General features: G+C 50.3%; 1 protein-coding gene across 1 annotated transcript; it reads left to right on the top strand.

Annotated features, from left to right (window-relative positions):
* The first annotated feature begins 13483 nt into the window (after window positions 1-13483).
* Window positions 13484-19130, top strand: FBXO27 (F-box protein 27). Its single transcript, XM_075537045.1, has 6 exons — window positions 13484-13572; window positions 13787-14164; window positions 14381-14492; window positions 14593-14688; window positions 17602-17737; window positions 18265-19130. Exons 2-6 carry the CDS (start codon window positions 13810-13812, stop codon window positions 18406-18408), a joined length of 843 nt encoding a protein of 280 aa, XP_075393160.1. The 5' UTR covers window positions 13484-13572; window positions 13787-13809; the 3' UTR covers window positions 18409-19130.
* Window positions 19131-22717: the final 3587 nt, after the last annotated feature.

The following is a 22717-nucleotide window of genomic DNA, read 5'->3' on the forward strand; positions in this document are numbered from 1 at the left end:
GATGCCTGATACCTGATCCCTTCCACATCTCGTGATCGCACAAGCTGGTGTGTTTCTTCCATGTGGGCTTTGTTGCTTCTGAGTTAGAGGGCCACTTGTTTACCTTCAAGCCTTTAAGACCCCAGACGCTATATCTTTGATAGCCGGGCACCATCAACTTTCTTCGCCACATTTGCTTCTGCAGCCATTTGTCTTCAGCGATCATATCATGGAGGTGAGCACACAATAATTTTTTTGTTCTTTGATGCCTGATAACTGATCCCTTCCACACCTCGTGATCACACAGGCTGGTGTGCTTCTTCCATGTGGGCTTTGTTTCTTCTGAGTTAGAGGGCCACTTGTTTACCTTCAAGCCTTTAAGACCCCAGACGCTATATTTTTTGATATCCAGGCACCATCAGCTTTCTTCAACACATTTGCTTATTCACCCTCTTTGTCTTCAGTGGTTGTGTCAGGAAGGTGAGCATCATAGAATGCCAATTTAATAGAAAAAAGTATTCTTGCATTGCGGGAGTACTGGAGTGGAGGCCCAATGTCCTTCTGCTAACTTAATACTAAACCTATAAATATATGCACATAGATCTATTTCCCCATCCACATATATAAATATATTTACATATGTACATATGCCTGTATTTAGACCTCTATAAATGCCCTTTGCCTCCTAGCTCTTTCCTCTATTTCCTTTGACTTTCCTCCTGTCCCACTATTATACTCAGTCTTCATTTGGGTTTCAGTAATTCCTCTTGGTTACATTACCCTTGATCAGCTCAAGTACAATTCTTATCACAGTCCACACATAGCTACACTGTGTCAAGCACATTGTACATTTGTTGCCATCATCATTCTCAAAACATTTGCTTTGGATGGATTTTTAATGGAGCCCTGCATCTGCTGACAATGTCCTTTATTATGGGTGCCAATCTGTTATTGCTCTGGTGTGTGTGTGTGTGTATGTGTGTGTATGTGTGTGTGTGTGTGTGTGTGTGATTTCATTAAAAGGTGGCCTCAAGAGATAGTTTTCATTCAAGATGTAAGAGTATCTCAGAGAAATTGCCTCACAGAGTCCTCCAGTCTCAGATGCCCCAAGAGGTCGGGGCTTTTTAAAGAATTTGAGTCTGTTTTTCCCCACCCCTCGTCTATCAAGATCTACTCATTACACCTTTAAACCGTTTGTGAAGGAACTAACTTTTTAAAACATGTATTATGAAAATTTTCATGCACAATTAAAGTCTGTCAAGATCCACTCGTTACATCTTTAAACCGTTTGCGAAGGAAGTAAATTTTTTAAAAATGTATTATGAAAATTTTCATGCAAGATTAACCCTTCATTGTTCGCGGCCACAACCATCAACTCAAGGCCAAGCTTTTTTTCTTTTGGCTTATATTTGACTTATCTTAGCTTTTTATCAAAGTACAAAGCACACAGAGAGAAGGACAAACAGGGCCATCCAGCCAAGATAGAATCTAACAGGATCTTTTTTACCCGCCAGGGAGCAGCGTCCTTGCTGCCTCAGGACACAGATGCATTTCTGCTTCTCTGAATGAGATGAGCCCCAACCAAACTCCCTGCCTTCACGTCCAGCCTGACTCACAGCGACCCCAGAGGACAGAGAAGGACTTCCGGGGCTGTCAACCTCGGAGGGGCAGAGAGCCTCGTCTTCTTCCGGCCGGGCAGCTGGTGGCGGGAACCGCTGGTCCTGTGGTTAAGCGGCCCACCTCGCCACCCACCGCGCCATGCACCCAGGCCCCTCGACCTGAACTAACAGGACCGTGAAGTTCGTGTCCCTCCACGTGGCTCCGTGCTTCTCACGTTCACCCGCGTTGTTGCACGTGCTCATTCGAAGCAGCTCGCTACTTCACACTTCTGATTCATCCGTCTCCAGTGGAGAGACGCTGGCTTCCTCTCAGTCGCTGGGAACTGCCGAGTGTCGTATCTGCATGTCCACGCATCACACATTACTTCTCGGCGGTGTCCTAGGAGTGGGATCACTGGTAAGGGCATCGGCAATCCATTCACCCCTGGTAGACTCTGCCCCAGGTTGTCACCATGTAGAGGCATTTCACTCCTCCAAGGCACAGAGCCGAGAGCCTGGGTTGCCCCACATGCTCACCAGCACTTCACGTTTGTATTGTAGCTTGCATGGTGGGGATGTGGTGCTGTCACCTGGTGTTTCCATACGTCGACGTTTTCTTCACGATTTAGGTGGTCAAGTTCATCTTCATGTGTTTATTGGAACTCACGGGCGACCCAGTTTTGTCCAGACTCCCACCGTTCTACTCTGTTAGAACAGACACCATGTCAAGCCAACAATAGAAGTGAACTGGGGTTTGTTTTATATACGAGATTGGCAAATCAGGGTGGCCTTTGGCCTGCTGCTGCTGTCCAGTGTCTCGGATCGGTTCTCATCGTGGCCCTGGGTCAACGGGACAATGGGGCTGCCGTTCCTCCAAGCGTGGTGATGCTTCGGCCATTGTAGCAGCCACCGCATAGGGCCCTCTCCTCAAGAGTTCCCCTCTTTTTCGCTGACGCACTTCACCAAGCATGATGCCCTTTTCCAGGGACTGGGCTCTCTTGACACCATGTCAAAGTGTGTGAGACAACATCTTGCTGTCTTCCTTCTTAGAAGCAGTCGGGCTGTCCGTCTTCTAAAACAGATTTGTTTGTTCTTCTGGAAGTCTGTGACACCTTCAGTATTCTTCACCAAGACCAAAATTCAAATGCATCACTTCTTCCTTGGTGTGGCTGCTACATCATCTGTTGTCAACTTGAGACTATTCAGAGTGAAGGGGTGGAGGTTAGCCTGTCAATCAGGTCACATCTCGATGACCTCATTTGGAGTCGCTAAGGAGATACATAGTTCCCTGGGACACTCACACACTCCCTGAGAGACATTCCTGCTGACAAGCTATGGAGCTATGCTGATGAAGCCAGAGCCTTGGAGCTGAGAAGCCAGGTGGAGACCCACACCAGTACCTGAGATGCTTCTGCTGCCACTGGACCCACAAGACTTTCCACCCACTGGCCAGTGATCATCCTGCATTTGGTGTCATTGCATGTGTTGCATCAGTCTAAAGAGGAATTTATAGATTGGTATCGGACTTATGGACTTGGACTGGACTGGGATGGGATGCTTTCTTAATGTACAATTGCTCTTTGATATAAAACTCTCTCTGGCACACATATGAGCATCGATCTAGATTTGTTTATCTAGTCAAACCAGACCAACACCACTGGTCTTTCATATTCAATGTCCAACTTTCATATGCATACCAGGCCACTGAAAATGCCCTGGCTTGGGCCAAGTGCACCTTTGTACTCAACGGGACATCCGTGCTTTCCAACACTTGGGTTTCTTCAGAGGTAATCTTTATAGGAGCAGATTGCCAGGATGTTTCTCCCATGGAGGACCTTGTGGTGTTCCAACCACTTAACATTCAGTGAGCTTCTGAGCATTTGACCATTGCCCCTCCATGCCTATCATGTGCAGGCATTTGCTACCATGACCCCCCCCCCAACTTCCTAACCACACCTCAGCCAAGACGCATCTGCATCCCCCACCCAGTCTTTGCTGCCATCATGTTGCTCAACCCTCCACTGATAATACAATGAACATATCCTGATGTGAAATGCTTACATAGGAGACTCGACCCTGTGATGGTTAGGGATTATGCCAACTAGGCATTCTTGGCTAAGGGTAGGGGCGGGGCGCAACCTATCAATTGGGTCACAGCCTTATGACACCTCCTTGGTGCCATGAGCCTTTTCTATAAGAGTGGGAGACCCTGGGGACACTCTTTCTGCCACTTTGTCTTCTTGCTTGGTGGGACTCTGCTCACCTCCAGGAACAGTCCCACGTGGGCCACCCAATCTGAAGATCTGTCGGTGCCCTGCCATGTTTCCACTCACCTTGGATCCCCGAGACTCTGCACCCACCTACCTGTGATCGTCCTGCAGCCTGTCTCGCCTTTCTGTGTCTCCCTCTGCAGCTACGTGAGTCAGAAATGGCTTGCATCAGACTTTCAGTCTTGAGTTGGACTGGGCTAGGATGCGCTCTTAGAAAATTATTTTTTGGCAGTAAGCTCTTTCCTGCACATGTAAGGCTGATGCTGACTTCGACAATTCTTAGAATATTAAGAAAACGAAGCCCACTTCCATCGAGTTGAATCTAACTTATAGCACCCAAAATAGGGTTTCGCTGGCTATAAATCTTTAGGGGAGAAGATAGCATAGCTTTGTCCCTCAGAAAATCTAGTGACTTTTGTAGAAGGCTATGGGAACCCCAAACCCATCTACAGACTAGCAAGTCAGCTTCAGCCTCTGGCAGATCCCCGTTAGCCACAGGCAAGGGACTCAAACACCTTTACGATCAGAGATTACAGTAAACTTAATTCTGGGGCCTGAAACATGGTATAACTTGATGCTTGGTTGGTGGGCCTCCCTCTTGACCCAACCTGAATTTGTTCTAGGTTCAAGTATTTCTTGCTTATTCCATGACAAAAATTTCTTCCCTGGCTTCTAAAAATATTGATGGTGGTTTTTCTTTCTGACTCTTTATTTGTATTTTCATGGTTATATTATTATTATTGTTTTTCCTCTTGCCATTTAATTTTTGTTTCCGCATTGTTCATGGTTTCTGTTGGGTTTCCCAGCTTGTGACGTGCAGGAGTGTATGCATAGAGATAATAACGGATGCAATGGTTTATCGGGGATGTGGTTGGGTAGGGTGGGAGGTGGGGAGGGTGAGGAGACTTGGGGAGCAAGCAGTGAATGCAGGAGGGGGAGGAAGCACTAGAACTGATTGTGATGCTGCATATACAACTCATTTTTAAAAACGATTTTAAGTGTGGAAGTAAATGTTTTGTGAATCCTAGATCAAGAAACCTACTGAAAACAAAAGATGAGAAAGGCTGGGGATGTTGCGGTTAGCTGTCCAGCAACACCACCAGGGCTGCAACATTAAGACAAACACCCTACCTCTTATGTCCTTATGTGGCACAAACGGCGAGGCTCTTAGCTACTAGCCAAAAAGCTGGAGATGTGGGTCCACCCAGAGGTGCTTGGCTTTCTGCCTTACCAAGGTTCACAGCCATGAAAAAGCCCCATGGATTCTCCCTCTGTCACCCAAGCCCAGTGCCATCCAGTGGAGGCGGACTCAATGGATGACCGCAGACAGTGGACAGGGCTGTCACGACGTGAAACTAACTTCCTTGGGCAGCTGGGGGCGCTGGTGTCAAAGTGGAAGGGAGAGAGAAACTTAGCATGAACATAAATGAACTTCAGGGAGCAGATGATGCTTGGAGTCCCCTCCATTATTCCTCAGGCCCTCTCCGTGCGTCCACAGACTGGCAGCACCATTGTCCCTGGGAACATGTTGCCGATACGCCCCTGCTGACTCAGCAGCTGTGTTTTAAAGAGCACCCTTAGAGATGAGCATCCTCATGATACTCAGGTCTGAAGCCGCCGGCCAAGCCGGACCACAGGGAGCATCGCCCAGACTTTTCACCGCAGGTGGCACCACCCCATGGAGGGGACGGAGCTACCTGGGTGGGTTGTGACAGCAGGTACCTACCACCACCACCCCTTTGAGTTACTTGAATTTTCAGATAGATATAGATATAGACAGATATATATATATCCATATTGCCAGTTTTGAAATCACAGAGTTGGAGTTAATTACTCCTATCAATTTCTGCCCCTATACATTCCATTAAAAATAATGTGATCAAGCAGAAAGTTGGAAGGCTCAAAGCGACCCTGTAGGGCCGGGGTTTCTGAGACTGTTCACGCTTTATGGGGTGGAAATCTCCTGTCTTTCCCGTGCAAAATGATGGAAGCAGCCAAAGCTGTCCGTCGGTGGAGGGTGGAGAAGCCGCCTCTGGTCTTGTGCGCAGTGGAATATGACACATCCCTCTGAAACAGTGAGGAAACCACCAAACACCTCGCGACAGGGACACCTTTGGGAGCCATCAGGCTCCCGAAGTTGGTCACCTCAGAAAGACGCACTGCACGAGGCCACAACTCTTAACAGCAAACAAACAAGAAACATGGTTTTCACCCCAAAGAAGTGAGGCGTTGAAGTTACCAGGAGGCCAGACGCAGGGGGTGAAGGAAAGAGAGGGTGGGAAATAGGCCATAAGGTGACCAGACCTCCCGCTTTTGGCGGGACAGACCTAATTTTTCCCGCCTCCCGCGACATTTTGAAAGAGTCCCAATTTTTGAAAGAACACACGACAAGCTAGGGTATACGGTTTTCGGCTGCCATGTGGCTATTTCGCCAGGATATGAGTTTTATCAATGGTGTCCCACTGGTGTCCCGCTTTACCAATGTTAAAATCTGGTCACCTTAGACTAGGGTCAATTCAACATCAATAAGTCAGTAAAAATAATGTATTGAAACTCAACCATCAGCAAAAGACAAAGCCGTGGACACAGCGCGTTTTCTGAGCGGCTACTGTACAGTCAGGCCACTGAAGCCTCGTGCGCCAGCTGTGACCAGTCAGTCGCTTAAACCAATTGCCAGGAGGAGCTGATACCCAGGGCTCAAGTAGAAAGAAGTTGTTTTGGAAATGTTGATGGCAACACGAGTGTACAAGTGTGCTTAATAGTTGAATGATGGGATGCTGTAAGATCTGTAAGAGCCCTCCAATAAAAAGATTAATTTATAAATAAATAAATGAAACTGATGGTCATGGGCCCCATTTTCCGCACAGACCCATCTGCCGGGAAGCTCTGCCCGTGGAATACTGCTCCCAGACTTGCCCTCTGTTTCTTCATTTGTATCTTTTTTTCCTATAATACACCTGCTACCCTGGTTTCCCTCCGAGTGTCTTTGTGGCTGGCACGCAAAGTGGGTAGTGTGAATACTCCAGCTTGGAGCCAGCTGACCAGAAGTGAGGGTTTAGTGGGCACCGCTGAAGCTTGTAGCTGGCATCTGAAGCTGTGAGACCTTTAATAGTCTGGGAAACGGTCATCTCTAGCTGGTCAGGTCTGACCTCCCAACCTTGCCCTTGTCCTACTTTCTCAGCCAATTGAAATAAAGCAGACACTGCGTGCAAAGAGAAATCACAGACAAAGAGGGGCATGGGGTCTTGTGACCAAAATATCACACACACACACACACACACACACACACACACACTTCACTGCTATTGAGTTGCTTCTTACTCATAGCGACCCCTAGGCCAGAGTGGAACTGTACCTGGGGGTTTCTGAGACTAACTCCTGACCAGCATAGAAACCTTCATCTTTCACATGAGCAGCTGGTGGTTTCAAACTGCTGACCTTGTGGCTCACAGCCCCATGCATAGCCCACTACGGCACCAGGGCTCCTTACCACGGGCCACAGGCTCCTTGAATTGGGAGTGCCTTAGAATTCCAGGGTTCTAAGATTTTTTTCCCCTCAGCCCAACCCACCTCTGTCTATAAATGGAGATCCAGTTAGCGAGTCATGTTCTCCCAAATGTTCCCTAGACGCATCTCTTGCTTAAAAAATGGGCTCGATAGAGGAAAATGGATCAGGCACATATTCCCTCCCAGTGACTCTTGGATCCAGGATCATTTGGAGCATACTGACACGTGGCCTGGGCTTTGTCCGAGCTGGAAGGAGCTTAGTGTCCATCTTTGCAGAAGGGTCTTGGATGGAACGCCGATGACCAGGATTTACAAGATGGAAGATCTAGCTCAGGGGTCTCAAATTGTTTACATAGGGGGCCAGTTCACTGTCCCTCAGACCCATTGGAGGGCCAGACTATAATTTAAAAAAAACAACTATGAACAAATTCCTATACACACTGCACATATCTTATTTTGAAGTCAAAAAAAACTAACAGGGCAAAAACACCGGCGGGCCTGATAAATGTCATGGGTGGGCGGGGCCATCGTTTGAGGATGCCTGCCTCTAGCTAATAAGAGGATAGGGCACAGAACACCAAGTGTGGGGTCACAGCAAAGTTTGGTCTAGAGGTCTCCGTGCTTTGGGTTACAGGTACTGTGTGTCCAATAGACCTGGGACTGGACTGATTTGATCCGTTCTATTGATGTGATCATTGATATTAATTAATATCCTTGCAAATGTCCTGCCTGAAAGGCTGAGGGGACTTTAAGTTTTCATTGTGAGTTGGGTGAAGCTTTACGGAGCGTGTCAGTTGTCCCTTCAACAATTCATATGCGTTTTGTTCCACGACATTGCTTGCACGCATCATCACGTGATCTCACTCACCCCGCCCGTGCTGCCTGGGTTTCCTTCCATCTTCTGAACTCTATCCTTGGGCTAATGCTGCCCTCTTGATTGCAAACTGTCGCGTATCCTGAGGAGCTGGTAGTTCACTTGACATTCGCTCACAGCCATCAAGGTGTCACTGTGACCCATAGGAGCCCACAGGGCAGAACCAAACTGCCCCTGTGGGTTCCCAAGACTCTACCGCTTTACGGGAGAAGAAAACCTCCTCTTTCTCCCATGGAGCAGCTGGTGGTTTCGAACTGCTGTCCTTGCACTGTGCCGCAGACCTCTCTGCTGTTTGGTTTGAGGACGAAGCCATCTCCAGGACTACAGGGTGACTAAGAGCCATAGCCTCAGCGATTCCTCCCGTCTCTGACCAACAGTACTAGTGAGTTTTCATGACTTTGAGGGGTTTTTGTTCCACATTTTTCTCTCCACTCAATCCGGCCCTTTTGGAGCAGTGGTCGTCAGGGGCCAGCTAAGTCTTCCGGTCTCAGGGTGGTGGAGGCTGAGGTTCCTGCAGTCTGCTGGTTCCTTGGCTAAATGACTTCCCTGCGTTTAAAAACGTTCTCTCCTAGGCTTTGCTCGAGAGGGCATGACGAATCGCACCTTAGATGGCTACTCACAAACTTTAAAAAATCATTTTATTGACAGAATTCACGTAGCCTACAATTTAATGGCTCAGTCATATTCGGAAGAGTTGTGCAGTCAGCACCACAATCAATTTTAGAGATTTCCTTCTTTCTTGTGCTCATTATTGTTCACCCCCCCATCCTCCCATCCCTTGCCGTGCCCCTAAGTAATAATTAATCCGTCACTGCACCTCCTGCATTGCATATACAGGCAACCAGACAAAACACAAACAGCAGCAAAGAAAACCCAAAACCAACAGTGACAAAGCAACGCAGGGAAACACTTCAACCAAAGAAAATGCAGAAAATAATAAAAACGGAAACAACTTTAAAGCAAATGGGTCAAAAGGGAGATCAAATGCTAAGGTGTTACCTTCTGAGTTAGTCTGGGTAAAGTAGGGAAACAAAGCCACAGAAACTCATATGTATATAAGAGAGAGATATGACAAAATAATTTATAAATTATCAAGGGCTCATGAGGAAGGGGAGAGCGGGGAGGGAGGGGGGAAAAAAGAGGACCTGATGCAAAGGGCTTAGGTGGAGAGCAAATGCTTTGAAAATGATTAGGGCAAAGAATGTACAGATGTGCTTTATACAATTGATGTATGTATATGTATGGATTGTGATAAGAGGTGTATGAGCCCCTAATAAAATGTTTAAATAATAATAATTTTTGAAATCCTCTCAATAAAAATACTTTAAAAATAAATTAAAAATAAAGGGTAAGTGTACATTAAAAAAGCATCCCAACCCAGTGCTGCTCAAGCCCACAAGTCTAACATTAGCCCATATGTCCGACACCAGTCCACAAAGTCCTCCTCCATCTCACAAAACACACACAATGGTGCCGACTGCAGGAGGAAAGCAGAATCAGTGAGCATGTAAGCATCTCAGCGCTGGCAGGGGTCACCACACGGTGGCTCCAGCACCCAGGGCTGCATCGGGGTGGGTCCATGTGGCTTCTCCTCGGGGATGTCTTGCAGGAAGTGAGCCTTGCCAGCTGAAGCAGGGAACTGACTACAGCAGCTGCACCTGGTCCGACCATCAGAGAACAAGAGACCCGAGAATTAGAAAGGGGAGGCTCACTGAGCCATTTATCACTGCCCTTCAATTAATCCCACATGTGTTTATTGGCCAGGTTGGCACAATAAACCTTAACTATCACATTTTGACCTATCTCTGTGTGGTGAGGTGGTCCCCACAGTCAAATGGATCCTCGGGAACAACTTTGCGATTGTAAAAAAATAATTAACTCAGACAGCGGGACCCAGGGGCTCCTTGTCCCTATGTCAGGAGTAAGAGGCTGAATGTATTTTCCAACGGGTATATACAACGGGGCTTACAGACCTTTTCAAAACGCATGCGCATCCTACAGCGAACATATTACACAGTCATGGGTAATATCATAAGCGAGTAACATAATAAACGAGCAATGAAGTGAATCATCATCTTGACCTAGTGCTAGTTGACTTCAGCCACCCCTGAGCCCTCCCCAGGGGACTAATCTCTGCTCAGTATGGGCAAAAGATGTCAGAAGAGGGTTTTCCTACTTTTTTACAGTGGGTTGCTCTATAGAGCCGAATGCTGTTATCTACAGGTAATCCCCAGGCACAGGAAATAGCCAGGCACAGGTATGGGACACCATTTAAGGTAGCTCCTTACGACTGCTCCTTAATGGAGATAAATTCTGGAGGTCACGTTTTCGGCCTGGAGAACATGTATTTGAAAGCATTTCTGTGTCGGAATGAGAGAACTTTCTCACAATAGGGCTAGTTTTCCATGCCCATGGTCGTGAGCATAGAAATAAGGTCAGATAAATTCTACCGAGTCCTCAGCTTACCACATACTGACATCGGCCATAATCAGTTTTACAAGGCTCTCTGTCCACATTCCTGGAGACTCTGATCAGACAGAGGTGATTCACGGGTCGCTGAATCCATGTGCAGGCCCCGCAAATGGATTTTGGGCTTCCACTGTCAGCCATAGCCTTCTGCAGTCCAGGTGTTCAGTATTAAGTTCTGATACCATTCCTTCCTCCCGATGTGGAATTTATTATTTACAATCCTGGGATCACCCAGGCTGGTGCGCTTCTTCCCTGAGAACTTAATTGACGTCTCACTTAGATGGCTGCTTGTTTGAAGACTAGTCTTTGAGAGCCCAGGTGCTATTATTTTGGATGGCCAGGCACCATCTGGTTTCTTCACCTTTTTGCTATAGCACCCATATCTTCAATCATCTCTTCATGAGGGTGTGTATCCAGTAGGGACATGCTCACAAGCTTTTAAGACCAGTCAATACTCAGAAAAGTGGAATATTGAATATTCTTGGCAAACCGTGTTATGCCAATTGAGCTTGGTCCCAAGTCTTCAAACTCAGGGACTCATTCCCTCCAGCTGTTTGGTTGTAGATAAGATACATGTGTGCATACCTCTCCCGCCCTCCCAGCCCATTTATTCTATGATAAACATATACAATGGGGGGCTACCAAAAAATGCTTGGAAAATCGGAATTAACAAAGAATGGATTTTTTTTTCTTTCCACGGAATTTTGTACAGTGCTCTGGTATATATTTACAACACATACAAAACTTTGCAGAATTTATCATCTGCCAAATTTAAACAAACCCGACCGCCTCGCCCTTTGCCTGCTCATAGTCTGTTCATCTGGCCTGCGGGTGTTTCCATGTGTAGATTCTTATCGGTTCTGATGGTACAAGGCTGTGCGTGCGGGAACTGTTAAGAATCAAGCCACCTAAGTAATGACAAATTAAAAGAAAAGAAAAAGCATAGATCCAGAAATGGGCTTGGGGTTCGCATTACACACTAGCTCCAGCTTGAGAACAATTCGATGTTGGCTCATGGCTCTGCCCAGTACTCGCCCTCGGGAAGGAAACAGAAGGTACAGGTGCTAGAGCAAAGTGTGGCAAACCATTTAGATGGTGTCTGGCTATCAGATAAAACAGGGTCTGGGGTCTTAAAGGCATACGCCCATACAATCAACCATCTAAGAGAGATGTCAACTAAGTCCACACGGAAGAAGCACACCATCATCGGTCGCTGAAGGCGTGGACTCCATATATTCTGAAGTCGAAGGAGGGATCGACATCAGCGTCTAAACTGTGCGAATCAAAAAAAAATCAAGAAGTAAAAAAATAAAATAAACTGCGAATCCGGTGTGCAGAAGGCAGTGGATGACAGTGGATGCCCAAGATTCACTTGAGGAACTAATAGGAAATGAGACTCCAGAGAACGCTTCCTATCTAAAATGGAGCATGGGAGGAAAGTGGTCACTAAACAGAGTCCTTGGGAGAAATGAGTATAGAAAATCAAAGGCGGAAATCTGACCTGAACAGTTAAACCTTTGTCGGTAGATTCCACCCCCACCCACCCACGAGGCAGGCTGGACCGGATCTGGTTTCCAGCATGTTCTGTAATTTTAGTTTGTAGTGTTTGGTTTTGTATGCTCGTACGGAGGCGTATCTCAGAGGTGTTATGTCATTGGAGGAGACCCTCTTTTTTTTAAGTTTTTAAAATTTTGATTATTTTAAAACCATTTTATTGACCTATAATTCACAAATCATACGATTCAATAGTTCAACCACGTGATGAAGAGCTGTACAGTCATGACCATAATTTTAGAAGGGTTTCTTCTTTCTTGGACTTCTTAGGTTGGGGTGGTTTATCCCTCGGTTCTGGCTTCACAGTGTTTAAAGAATTCACGCAGCAGAAACACTTTTGTAAATCCAAGTGACTCTGATGAGGTAAAGGGAAATTTCAGGTATTCACAGGAAATCCCAGGGGCCAAGAGCAGGAAGTCCCAAAGAGCACCCTGAGAGAGAGAGGCCTGAGAGGGAGCTGGGGGCCCCAGGGCCCTGGCGGCAGGTGTGTGTCCTGCCCTCTGACCTGCAAGAGGGCCCCAGAACAAGCCAAGGGTCAAAGAGCAGAGTCAGAGGCTGGACCTTCCTGCGGCAAACTCTTATCCATCCCGGCTGGGGAGGCGTGGTTGAAGGTATTGGCTGACCTCATTGGCTGAGTTTAAGCATACCTGTGTGATGTCATGTGGCTGGGTCTAATCTGTGCGCTCAACTGGACCTCCCATCTGCGCTGGGGTGGGGGTGGGGGTGGTCTTGTGTCTGCGCAGGCTCAGTTTGGATCTTTCCGTGGGTGTCTTATGACTGTGCCTGATTTCTTTGCAACCCTTTTGCTGTGGCATTGGGGAGACAACCCCGCCTTAGTCCCTCTTCTGGCAACCCAACATTCTCATTGCTATTCGACCCATTGTCACCCACCTCCCCTGCCGTAGCCCCAAGAAGCCATTAATCCAGTTACCGTCTGGATAGGTTTAGTTATCTAGAGGTAACCTGTTTTATTGGCATAAAATTCACACACAATTTTTTTTCATTTTATTAGAGAGAGGAGAGACCGTGTAAAGGCGTCCTTGTAGAAAAAGAATGTTTGGAAACTGATTTGGGTAGCAATTGTACAATTCTGCTTGACTTGCTTGAGCTATGGAATGATATAGGTATTAAATCCCAATTAATTTTTTTTTTTTTTAAGATGCAAGCCAAAGTAAGCGCCCTCATCTCCCCACCCCCTCGGGAAGGGAGGAGACTGGCGTCAGAGGGGCGGGACCGGGCGGGAAGGGAAGCAGAAGTGGCCCTGGAGTCCTGGGCTGGCCGGCCAAGGCCAGCGGCCTCCGAGTTCAGTCTAGGCCACCGGGTGGGGGCGATCGGGATGAGCAGGAGGGGGGCTCGGTGGGGAAGCAAGCAACTAGCCCCCCTGGGGCACTCGGGGAGGGGCCGGGCCCCGGGGTGCGCCATCGGAAGGCGAGCAGCGGAGGCGGGGACGAGGGGTGGAGGCCGGGCAGATCTGCGGGGAGTGGCGAGGAGCGGAGGCTGCCGGTCCGGGCGCGTTGACCCTTTGCCTCCCGCAGCTGCCGCCCGCCGGCCGCGGACCATGGGCGCGTCGGGCTCCCGGCGCCCGCCCGGCACGGCGCGCGCCCGGGCGCGGCGCGAACCCGAGGCGGCGCTGGACCTGAGCCGCCTGCCGCCCGAGCTGCTGCTGCTGGTGCTGAGCCACGTGCCGCCGCGCTGGCTGCTGCGGAGCGGCCGCCTGGTGTGCCGCGGCTGGCGCGCGCTGGTGGAAGGACAGGCCCTGTGGCTGCAGGTCCTGGCCCGCGACCGCAGCGCCGCCGGCCGCGCGCTCCTGGCCTTGGTCCGCAGCCACCCGCCCGCCGCCCCCGCCGCGCTGGCCCGCTTCTGCCTGCGCAGCCCCGTGGGGCGCAACCTCATCCACAACCCCTGCGGCCAGGGTGGGGTGTCCGCCTGCCGGGGACCTGGGGGGTGGGGGGCGGAGGGGGCGCAGAATCCCGCTTGGAAGCAGTGGGGTGGGGAGGGGCGACTAGGACGCGCGGTTCTGGTGGCTTTGGGGACTCCCGGTGCTCCCCCCCCACCCCGGTGTGCAGAGTGGACCGTGCCAGGCGAAGAACGGGGCCCCCCCGGCTTTTTTTTTTTTTTCATTATCGCAGAAGGCCTTCTGAAATGGGCGGTGGACCACGGTGGGGACGGCTGGGTGGTGGAAGCGAACAAGACCCCGGTGCCCGGGGCCCCCGCGCAGACCTGCTTTGTGACTTCCTTCAGGTCAGTGCCTCTGGGGCCCCCACCCGCCTTCCCTGCCCCTCCAGGGCCTTCCAGGGGCAGGAGCTGTTCTGTTCTCACTGCCCCGCTCCCACCTTCTCAGCTGGTGTCACAAGCGGCAGGTGGTGAACCTCAAGGAAGAGGGCTTCTGGCCAGAACTGCTGGATAGCGGCCGCATTGAGATCGTAATCTCTGACTGGTGAGTGTGGCCGTTGTCCTACGCTGAAGAGCTGAGCACCCTGGTGGCGCTGTGGGCTAAGCATTGGGCCGTAAACTGGAAGACGGGCGTTCAAACCGCCAGGCCCACGGAGGGAGAAAGTTGAGGTCGTCCGCTCCCGGAACGATTTCGTCTCGGAAATCCAAAGGAGCAGTCTACTCAGTTCTGCACGAAACCTGTGCATGGACCGCAACAGGTAGTTATTGGAACAGAGCACGGGGGTGCTGCATGGTCTAAAATCAGAAGAGGTGTGTGTCAGGGTCGTAGTATGTAGGCCGAACAAGTAATCCGAGAGATAAAGTATGTACCATACAATGAGATCCACCCATCCAGTCAATCCTGACTCATAGCCACCCTATAGGGCAGAGTAGACCTGCCCTGGTGGGTTTCCGAGGCTGCCATTCCCACTTGCCCTCACACCTCTTTCCCATCACCACCTGCCCTCTGGAAACCACCAGTCTTTAAACTCTCACCAGTCAACTCCATTCTGACTCATAGGACAGGGCAGAACTTCCCCGGTGGGCTCCAGAGACCGTAACTCTTCACAGGAGTAGAAAGCTCCCTCTCTACTGGTGGGTTGTGGGTTTCGAACTGCTGACCTTGCAGTTAGCAGCCCAGCTGTCTTAAAGGTTCTGGGCATTAGGAAGGTTGAGAACCGCGGAGCCTAGAGGTTGTGGATATGTATATGTGGACTGGGCATTCAGATAAGGCCAGAAGGCACCCACAAAGAGATGGGGGGGGGAGCCCCACCTTCAAAGCTGTATTGGTTTCCTTAGGCTACTATGTGAGGGCAAACCAACCCCTAACACATCATCACCAGTCGGGTAAGTGCAACTGTACAGCGATAATAAGTAACGATTATAGTAAAGCCATAGCATGAGAGAAAGAGATTGAACTAATGGAGTCAGACACATTTCATGGTAGCATGCGCACCTCGGCCCCGCTTGGTGATCCATGTGGGAGACCGGAGGGCAGGAGAGAGGGGGAGGGGAGCGAGGCCAAGGAGACTCTTCATTGCTAACCAAAGCTTAAATATCTTTGGGGGAGCATGCAAACCCAGTAATTGCAGGTAAAGACATAGGTCACAGGAAGGGGTTGTACTATAGGTTATACAGCAATGCGGGGGACAATCTAGGGACATACATGCAGTAGGAAGAGGAGGGATGGGGGCACACATGTGACAAGAAGGGCGGAGCCTAGATTCAGGATGGCAGAGCAGGTCTGACCTGTTCTCTGACTCTCCATGGAAACCATTATCAGCAGGATGTAGACCCCACCTACTGGGACCAAACTAGCCTGCAAGGCTTTAGGGAGAAGTAGCCCATTGTCCTTCACAGCAGGGAGCAGGCCCTACCTGTGGTGGGACCAGATAGTTGACTGACCAATCACTGCCTTCAGGGTGCATGTCTCTAAGCCTCTGACCTCCCACCATGTGCTGGCAAACAGCCTCTGATATTTGGCATGTCTTTGGTCGAGACAAAGCTGGGGGAAAGTCTCTTTATAATCCCACAGGCTACCATCCCGTCATGTTTAGCAAATGGAGGGGCAGCAAAGGAGAAGAAGGCCCTTGAGGAGATGGACCGACTCAGTGGCGGCAACAATGGGCACAGCCAGAGGCACAATGGTGAGGGTGGAGCAGGACCGGCAGTGTTTCTTTCTGTGGTGTGTAGGGTCACGGTGGGTCGCGGTGGGTCCGACTGGACTCACTGGCACCTGAAAACCACAACCATCCCCAAGTGTTGGCAAGAAAGGAGGTCGCTTTGAGGTGCACCTGACCCAAGCCATGGTGTCCTCAATCTGCATGGGACAGCTGGACTCAGCCTCAGGAAAACCGAAGGAGAATCGATGCATTTGACCGCCGGTGCTGGCGAAGACGATGGGAAATCCCAGGACTGCCAAAAGAAACCACAAACCTGTCTTGGAAGGAGTCCGTCCGACCAGAATGCTCCTCAGACGCCAGGATCAGGAGACTTCATCTCATGAACTTTAGACATGTTGTCAGGGGAGACCAGTCCCCGGAGAAGGACATGGTGCTTGGTAAAATAGTGGAGCAATGGAAAAGAGGAAGCGCTTCTTCAATAAGCTGGATTGACTCAAACCCAAGAACAGTGTGAGGCAGGCACAGGACCGGGTTGGGTTCTGTTCTGTCGTACACAGGGCCTGACCCCAGGCACCCAACAAACCCAACCGTCCCAAAGGAGGACACATGGCATATAACTCATCAGAGCAGAACATACTAGCTCCATCTGGAGGGGGGTCTAAAACCAGCGGATCCACCGTGGTCATCGCTTCTCTGGACTCTGAGCAAGAGTCAGGCCCAGCTTTCCTTCGGGCACGTCAGGTCACTTCACAGGTCATCCCCGATTTATAATGGGGTCCAGTTCTCAACGACTCTTTTTTTGTCATTTTGTTTTGTGTTAGGTTATTTTTTATTCTTGCCTTTTCTTAGCCGTCTCTTCATAAATCATGAAGTTGAACCTGTGCATGTGGATGAGGATGATGACGACCTCAGCCAACGACACATCATACATCTGTAGTATATATGACCAATGATAAGACATCGAGAGCAAAACAAGTGGTCCTCAGGGCCCCTTGTCGACATCAGTGTGCATCAACTCTATCAGTCAATCGGGAGCCTCCTGTGCTGCACTTGCGTGGAGCCTGCTGCCCTCTGCCCTCTGCCCTCTGCCTCTCCTCTTTTATAAAGGCATGACCTATCCTGGATCGGGGCCCCCTTTACGCTCACCTGACCTCATGTTAACATAACTGGTGATGTCTTCTAAGACCCAGCTGCCAAGCAACTCACGGTCGTAGGTACCAGAGGCTAGAGGCTACGTAACGTCTGTGGTGGGGGACGCAGGTCAATCCGTAACCACATCCTCCTTCCATCCACAGGTGGGGAGCCCGGCATGACTGTGGCTGTCAGTATAAACTGATTGTCCAGCTGTGGGATGCCAACCAGGTTATCCTGGGTGAATTCTTCGCTACCCCTAATCCCATCGAGCAGTGGAACAACAATGCCTACTTACAGGTGAGACCGCGGTAGGCGGGTGGGAAGAGGATGGTGGGTGAAAATCTATTTTCTCTCTCAGGGTTATTATGTGTCGGTGATTGGGACAGGGCTTAGCTGGGCGGTTTGGGTGCTGGACAGAGCCAGAGAGGTTGCTGGAAGGACTGAAGCAGCTGGTTGCTGACAGAGCACCTTCCTATTCTAGGAAAACTCAAGAGTTTGGGGGGGGGGATCTTTGAGTCTCAGCTGGGTTGGATTTCCTGGCAGCACTGTGGCCTCAGGCCAGTCAAAGCATTCCTCTGGTGGCTTATGCTCTCGTAGGAGGGTCCTAGGGAAACAGACAGAAGCAGCCCTGTCTTTTCCGGCCTAGACTTGGAAGTCACTTGGTGAAAGTCCCTCACCGTTACTCCCACTAGTCTCTAGTCTAGAAGCAAACTCACTCAATTCAAGGGGTGGGAGTTAGACTGAAGGGCAGGTGGAATTGGGAGGGCTCGGCTTGTGAAGGCGCGCGATTGGCAGAAGGGGCTGAACCTCTCCTCTGTCCACAGGTCACCCACCTGTTTTCCAACGTGGAGATGGGTGTCCGCTATGTGTTTTTCGAACACCGCGGCCGGGACACACAGTTCTGGGCCGGCCACTATGGGGCCCGGATAACCAACTCCAGTGTGATCGTGCGGATAAGCCCGTCCTAGTCAAGCCCCCCCACCCACCCCCACCCCGGCTTCTTGCATAACAACCTGGCCCAATCTTCCAGTCAGGCTGGGACTGTCGGTCAAGTGCCCTCATTGGTCAGGGGCTTGCACCTCTTTGGCACCCTGGAAACAACCTACGTTCAGTCAGGGGTCCAACAGGGCTCAGTCTCCAGATTCTAGAAACTGATGGGCGAAATATCCGTGTACAGACGACACCGACTGCTGCTGCTTTTGGGTGGTCCGTGTTCCACTAAGGGTCACCTACAGACAAGCAGGAGAGGAAGCTGGTCCAGGAGAGGACTCCTCGCTAAGCATCTTAGTAGCATCCTCCCTGTTGGTCTCTTGTCTCGTCCTGGTTCAGCTTTGCCCCACTAGGTCCTCCCGAGAAGCCTTCTCCTCACCTCTGGGCCAGGATCTCACCCTCACGAAGGCACCTAGGAGACTTTCTGAAACTTCAGGTTGTAGGGCTGGGACCAGGTTCTGCAGCTGAAAGCCAAAAAGCTATCCCCCAAATGTGGAAGGAGATGGTTCCTCCTTCCCTGATTCTCTGAAAAGCAAGGTGGCCCCGTGAACCCAGCTCTGGTCCTCAGGGCCCCGTGATGCTTTGGTGTTGAAAACAGATTCACTTTGGTCTTTTGGTGTTTTTTCCCCAAGCACTGAGAAAATAATTTATTGACACGAATCTACCAGTCGTATGTGATAAATATATTATTTTTCCAAAATTCTTCCAGTGTTTCTCTTTCTTTCTGTGTGTCGTGCCTTGCCCGTCACCCAAGTTCAGATCTTTATTACAAAGTTGCTGTCAGGTTCAAGGGAACCAGTGGGCCGCCTGCAGGAGGGAAACACGGCAGAAAGCACTGGCGAGTGTTTGCAGAAAGATGGGAGCGGGTGGCGTGCCCGGATCCCTGATGGAATGGACTCCGTCATTGGGTGAAAAGCATTAGGTGATGGTTGGTGAGGAACAGGATGTGGGCACAGTGCCAACGTGATAGCAACGCTGCTGTGGAGTCATGAGGGCGAAACGGAACAAACAGTGGCAGGATCCTGGTCAACCCTTCTTCGGGCAGCTGGGAAGCATGGCCATGGGGCATGCCTCCACCATTTCTACCAGCAGTGGTGGAGTTAAGCCTAGATTCGCTGGGCCTCCACTATTTGGGCAAACACTCTTTACACGGAACACCTGTGGTTGTTGCGTCTATTGTCTCAACCTGGCCAATAGGAACATGTGGGATTAATCAGGTCACCGTTGGATTGGAGGGCAGAGATCAATGGCTCTGCAAGGCCCACCCCCATCTCTCTTGCTTTCTGGTGATGGGCCCACCGTGCTGCTGCTGTAGCTAGTTCTCTGCATCAGCCTGTCGACGACACTACCTGTGTGCCTGTGAGCCAAGCTGACCGGTGGATCCTGTCGCTAGAGCTTGAGGCTCCTTCGAAATTCGCCACGCTGCTGGTACAAATATCACCTGAACTTGAGGCTCGTGAATCCTGTCGCCTTGCATTGCTTGAGTTCGATATCCCATCCAGGCCTGCTTCACTAAGCTCTCCAGCCACTGCCTATTGCTGGCACACCCCACTCTTTGCTGCCTGTGGGCAGTCTCTGCCTGCCTTTCCCGTAGGAGGACTCTGCTGTCTGCTTCCTTGACCTTGGACCTGGGTGAGTTGAAGGACTTCCAATCTATTAACTGTTCCACAAAATCGAGTTGAACTTCACCCTCTACTTCTGTTAGAGCCCTTCTTTTTGTATTAGCCTATCTATCGATCTACATATCTATCTACATATCTATCCATCCATCTATCCATCCATCTATCTATCTACATATCTATCCATCCATCTATCTATATATCTATCTACATATCTATCCATCCATCTATCCATCCATCTATCTATCTACATATCTATCCATCCATCTATCTATATATCTATCTACATATCTATCCATCCATCTATCTATCTACATATCTATCTATCTACATATCTATCTATCGATCTACATATAAGTGTCCTGGTTTTGTTTCTCTAGAGAACCCTGCCTAACACAACACCTGATTTCCTACCGGGAGTCTGGAGTTGTGCTGGGCATATGACGAGCCTCCAATGAAAACTGGATGCTGTTTCTTCTTCCTCTTCCTGCTTTCCCCGCCCAGCTGTGTGTCCAGTCTGCGGTCCCCAAGATGAAGAACACTTGGTCCTGCAGCGCTGGTTGGGACAGCCCTTGGCCCATGTTGCTTAGTTTCACACCAAGGAGAGACAAGTCAACATCAGCTTCCTACTGTGGGTGCTGGGCCCCATGGCCAATGGGACGCCCTCTCCTGTTGCCCCTGGGAAATGGTGTGCGCGAACCCCTTCCCTGCCGGGACTGGCCAGGCACACGCTTAGAGAGGGGGCGGCACCAGGGTTCCCGTGCCCAGAACAGGAAAGGAGTTTTCTTCATTGGGAGAAAGCAGGAAGCTCCATCTTTCTCCCACAGAGCTGTCCGGTGGCTTCGGACTGCTGACCTTCCTCGTCACCACTGCGCCACCGACATTTGAGTGCGGAGAATAAAGGTTCCGTCGGTTCCCTGGCTGCTTAGTGATCGAGTGCAGCTGAAGCAGAACTAACCACCAGCAGAGGGTTGACTTTCCAACGGATAGAAACCATTCTCCCACCGTGGAGAAAGCTGGAGTCAGAATCTAGGGTGCCAGCTCCGTCCGGCAACTCCGGGGAAGGCCTGAGCCTCTCCAGCTTCGATTCCTTAGCGGGCATGTGGTAGAGCCTCTCTCCCCCTCTGCCACGGGGGTCAAGTCTCACAGGTGACCCTAGAGGGCAGAGCAGAACTGCTCCACAGGGCTCCCAGGACGGCCAGTGTCTGAGGGAGTCAGCCAGTCAGCCTCACCTTCCTCCTGCAGAGCTGCTGGGTTCCAACTGTCACCCATTTGGTCAGCAGTCCAGGCTGCACCCAACCCAGTGCTGCCACCCCCTAAGCAAACCAAATCCATTGCCACCGAGTCCACCCCAACTCATGGTCCTCTGGGGTTTCCTAGCCTGCCGGCCGTTATGGGAACCAGCAGCCTCATCCTGTTCCTGCAGAGTGGCTGCCGGGTGGCAGCAGAGTGGCTGCCGGGTGGCAGGGCACCCCTCCTCCAACTACTGCTTGCAGCAAAGCTGCTCTTTCCTGTCTCAGAAGAAGAGGTCAATTTGCAACACCCTGCCGGAATGCTGCCCCAGTGCCATACTTACCGAAAAAGCCGTTCCCCGATGGGTTCCTGGCACAAGCGTGTGGCTGTTTGGGGCTGTGGAGCCGGCTGTAACTCACAGTGACCCTCTTGCACAGCAGAGCGAAGCACTGGTCCAGCACCGTCCTCACAACTGTGAACCCACTGAGACTTCAAGCCCCCTCTTGGAAGGCCTTTCTCTTGACCCACTGCCCATCCACTTTACCACAAGTCTCGGGGTTAAGACTTAAACTCATCACCATTGAATTGATTCTGATCTTAGTGATCCCCTCCCCCCATCCCCCGGGGATTCCTGAGGCTGTAACACTTTATGGGAGCAGAGAGCCTCCTCTTTCTCCCGAGGGGCATCTGGTGGTTTTGAACTGCTGATCTTGGCGGTTCGCAATCCAAGGCAGAAGCCACCACCCGGCCAGGCCTCCTCCGAGTCAGGATTTAGCACATCTATTTGGAGGGACGTGACTCAGTCCACAGCACAGGGATAGAGGCCAGCCTCAAATAAGCGAGGTTAAAGTGAGAAGAAACTCTAGTCCAGCCGTTCCTTCCGCCTCACTGTTGCCCTACGCACTCCAGGCCCCCCCTTCCCTCCTGGGAAAGTCAATCCTGGACTGCTGTGCTGCTCAGCCGGTAAGGCCTGACTTCCTGGTAAAGATCAGAGTACCCTTGTTTGAGCAATAGAGGGTGGGAAAAAAAGATAATTTTGAAAACTGGTTTTGTATTTTATGGCTATTACAGCTGGGTATGTGATTGTGTGTATATATATAATGTATATATATAATTATAATATATATGATATAATTGTAATTTCACACATGCTAGATGTTTCATCGCCTTTGAGAGAAGCTGCAGAATGAAGGGGGATATGTGCCCGTCCTTTGGGCCGCTGTGGCAGGATCGGAATGGAGACTTCTTTGAAGGAGCTCTGGTGGGGCACAGGTGGGGCTGCCAACCGTCAGAAAAAGCAAAGGCTCCTGCTCTGCAAAGATGAACAGCTCAGACGCCCACGGGGCAGCTCTGCTTGGTCTCATACGGTTGCTGTAGGTTGTGTGAGTCCGGGTGGACTAGAGAAACAAATCCAGAGACACTCCTTATGTATCTA

This window comes from Tenrec ecaudatus, chromosome 18, assembly GCF_050624435.1.
Source record: "Tenrec ecaudatus isolate mTenEca1 chromosome 18, mTenEca1.hap1, whole genome shotgun sequence".
In the NCBI taxonomy this organism is placed as follows: domain Eukaryota; kingdom Metazoa; phylum Chordata; class Mammalia; order Afrosoricida; family Tenrecidae; genus Tenrec; species Tenrec ecaudatus.

Bases quoted from the DNA above. Each gene is read 5' to 3' on its own strand.
- FBXO27 (XM_075537045.1), top strand. From the start codon at position 13,810: ATGGGCGCGTCGGGCTCCCGGCGCCCGCCCGGCACGGCGCGCGCCCGG. The intron at 14,165-14,380 runs GTGGGGTGTCCG...TCATTATCGCAG, and splicing joins CCACAACCCCTGCGGCCAGG to AAGGCCTTCTGAAATGGGCG. The intron at 14,689-17,601 runs GTGAGTGTGGCC...TTCCATCCACAG, and splicing joins GAGATCGTAATCTCTGACTG to GTGGGGAGCCCGGCATGACT.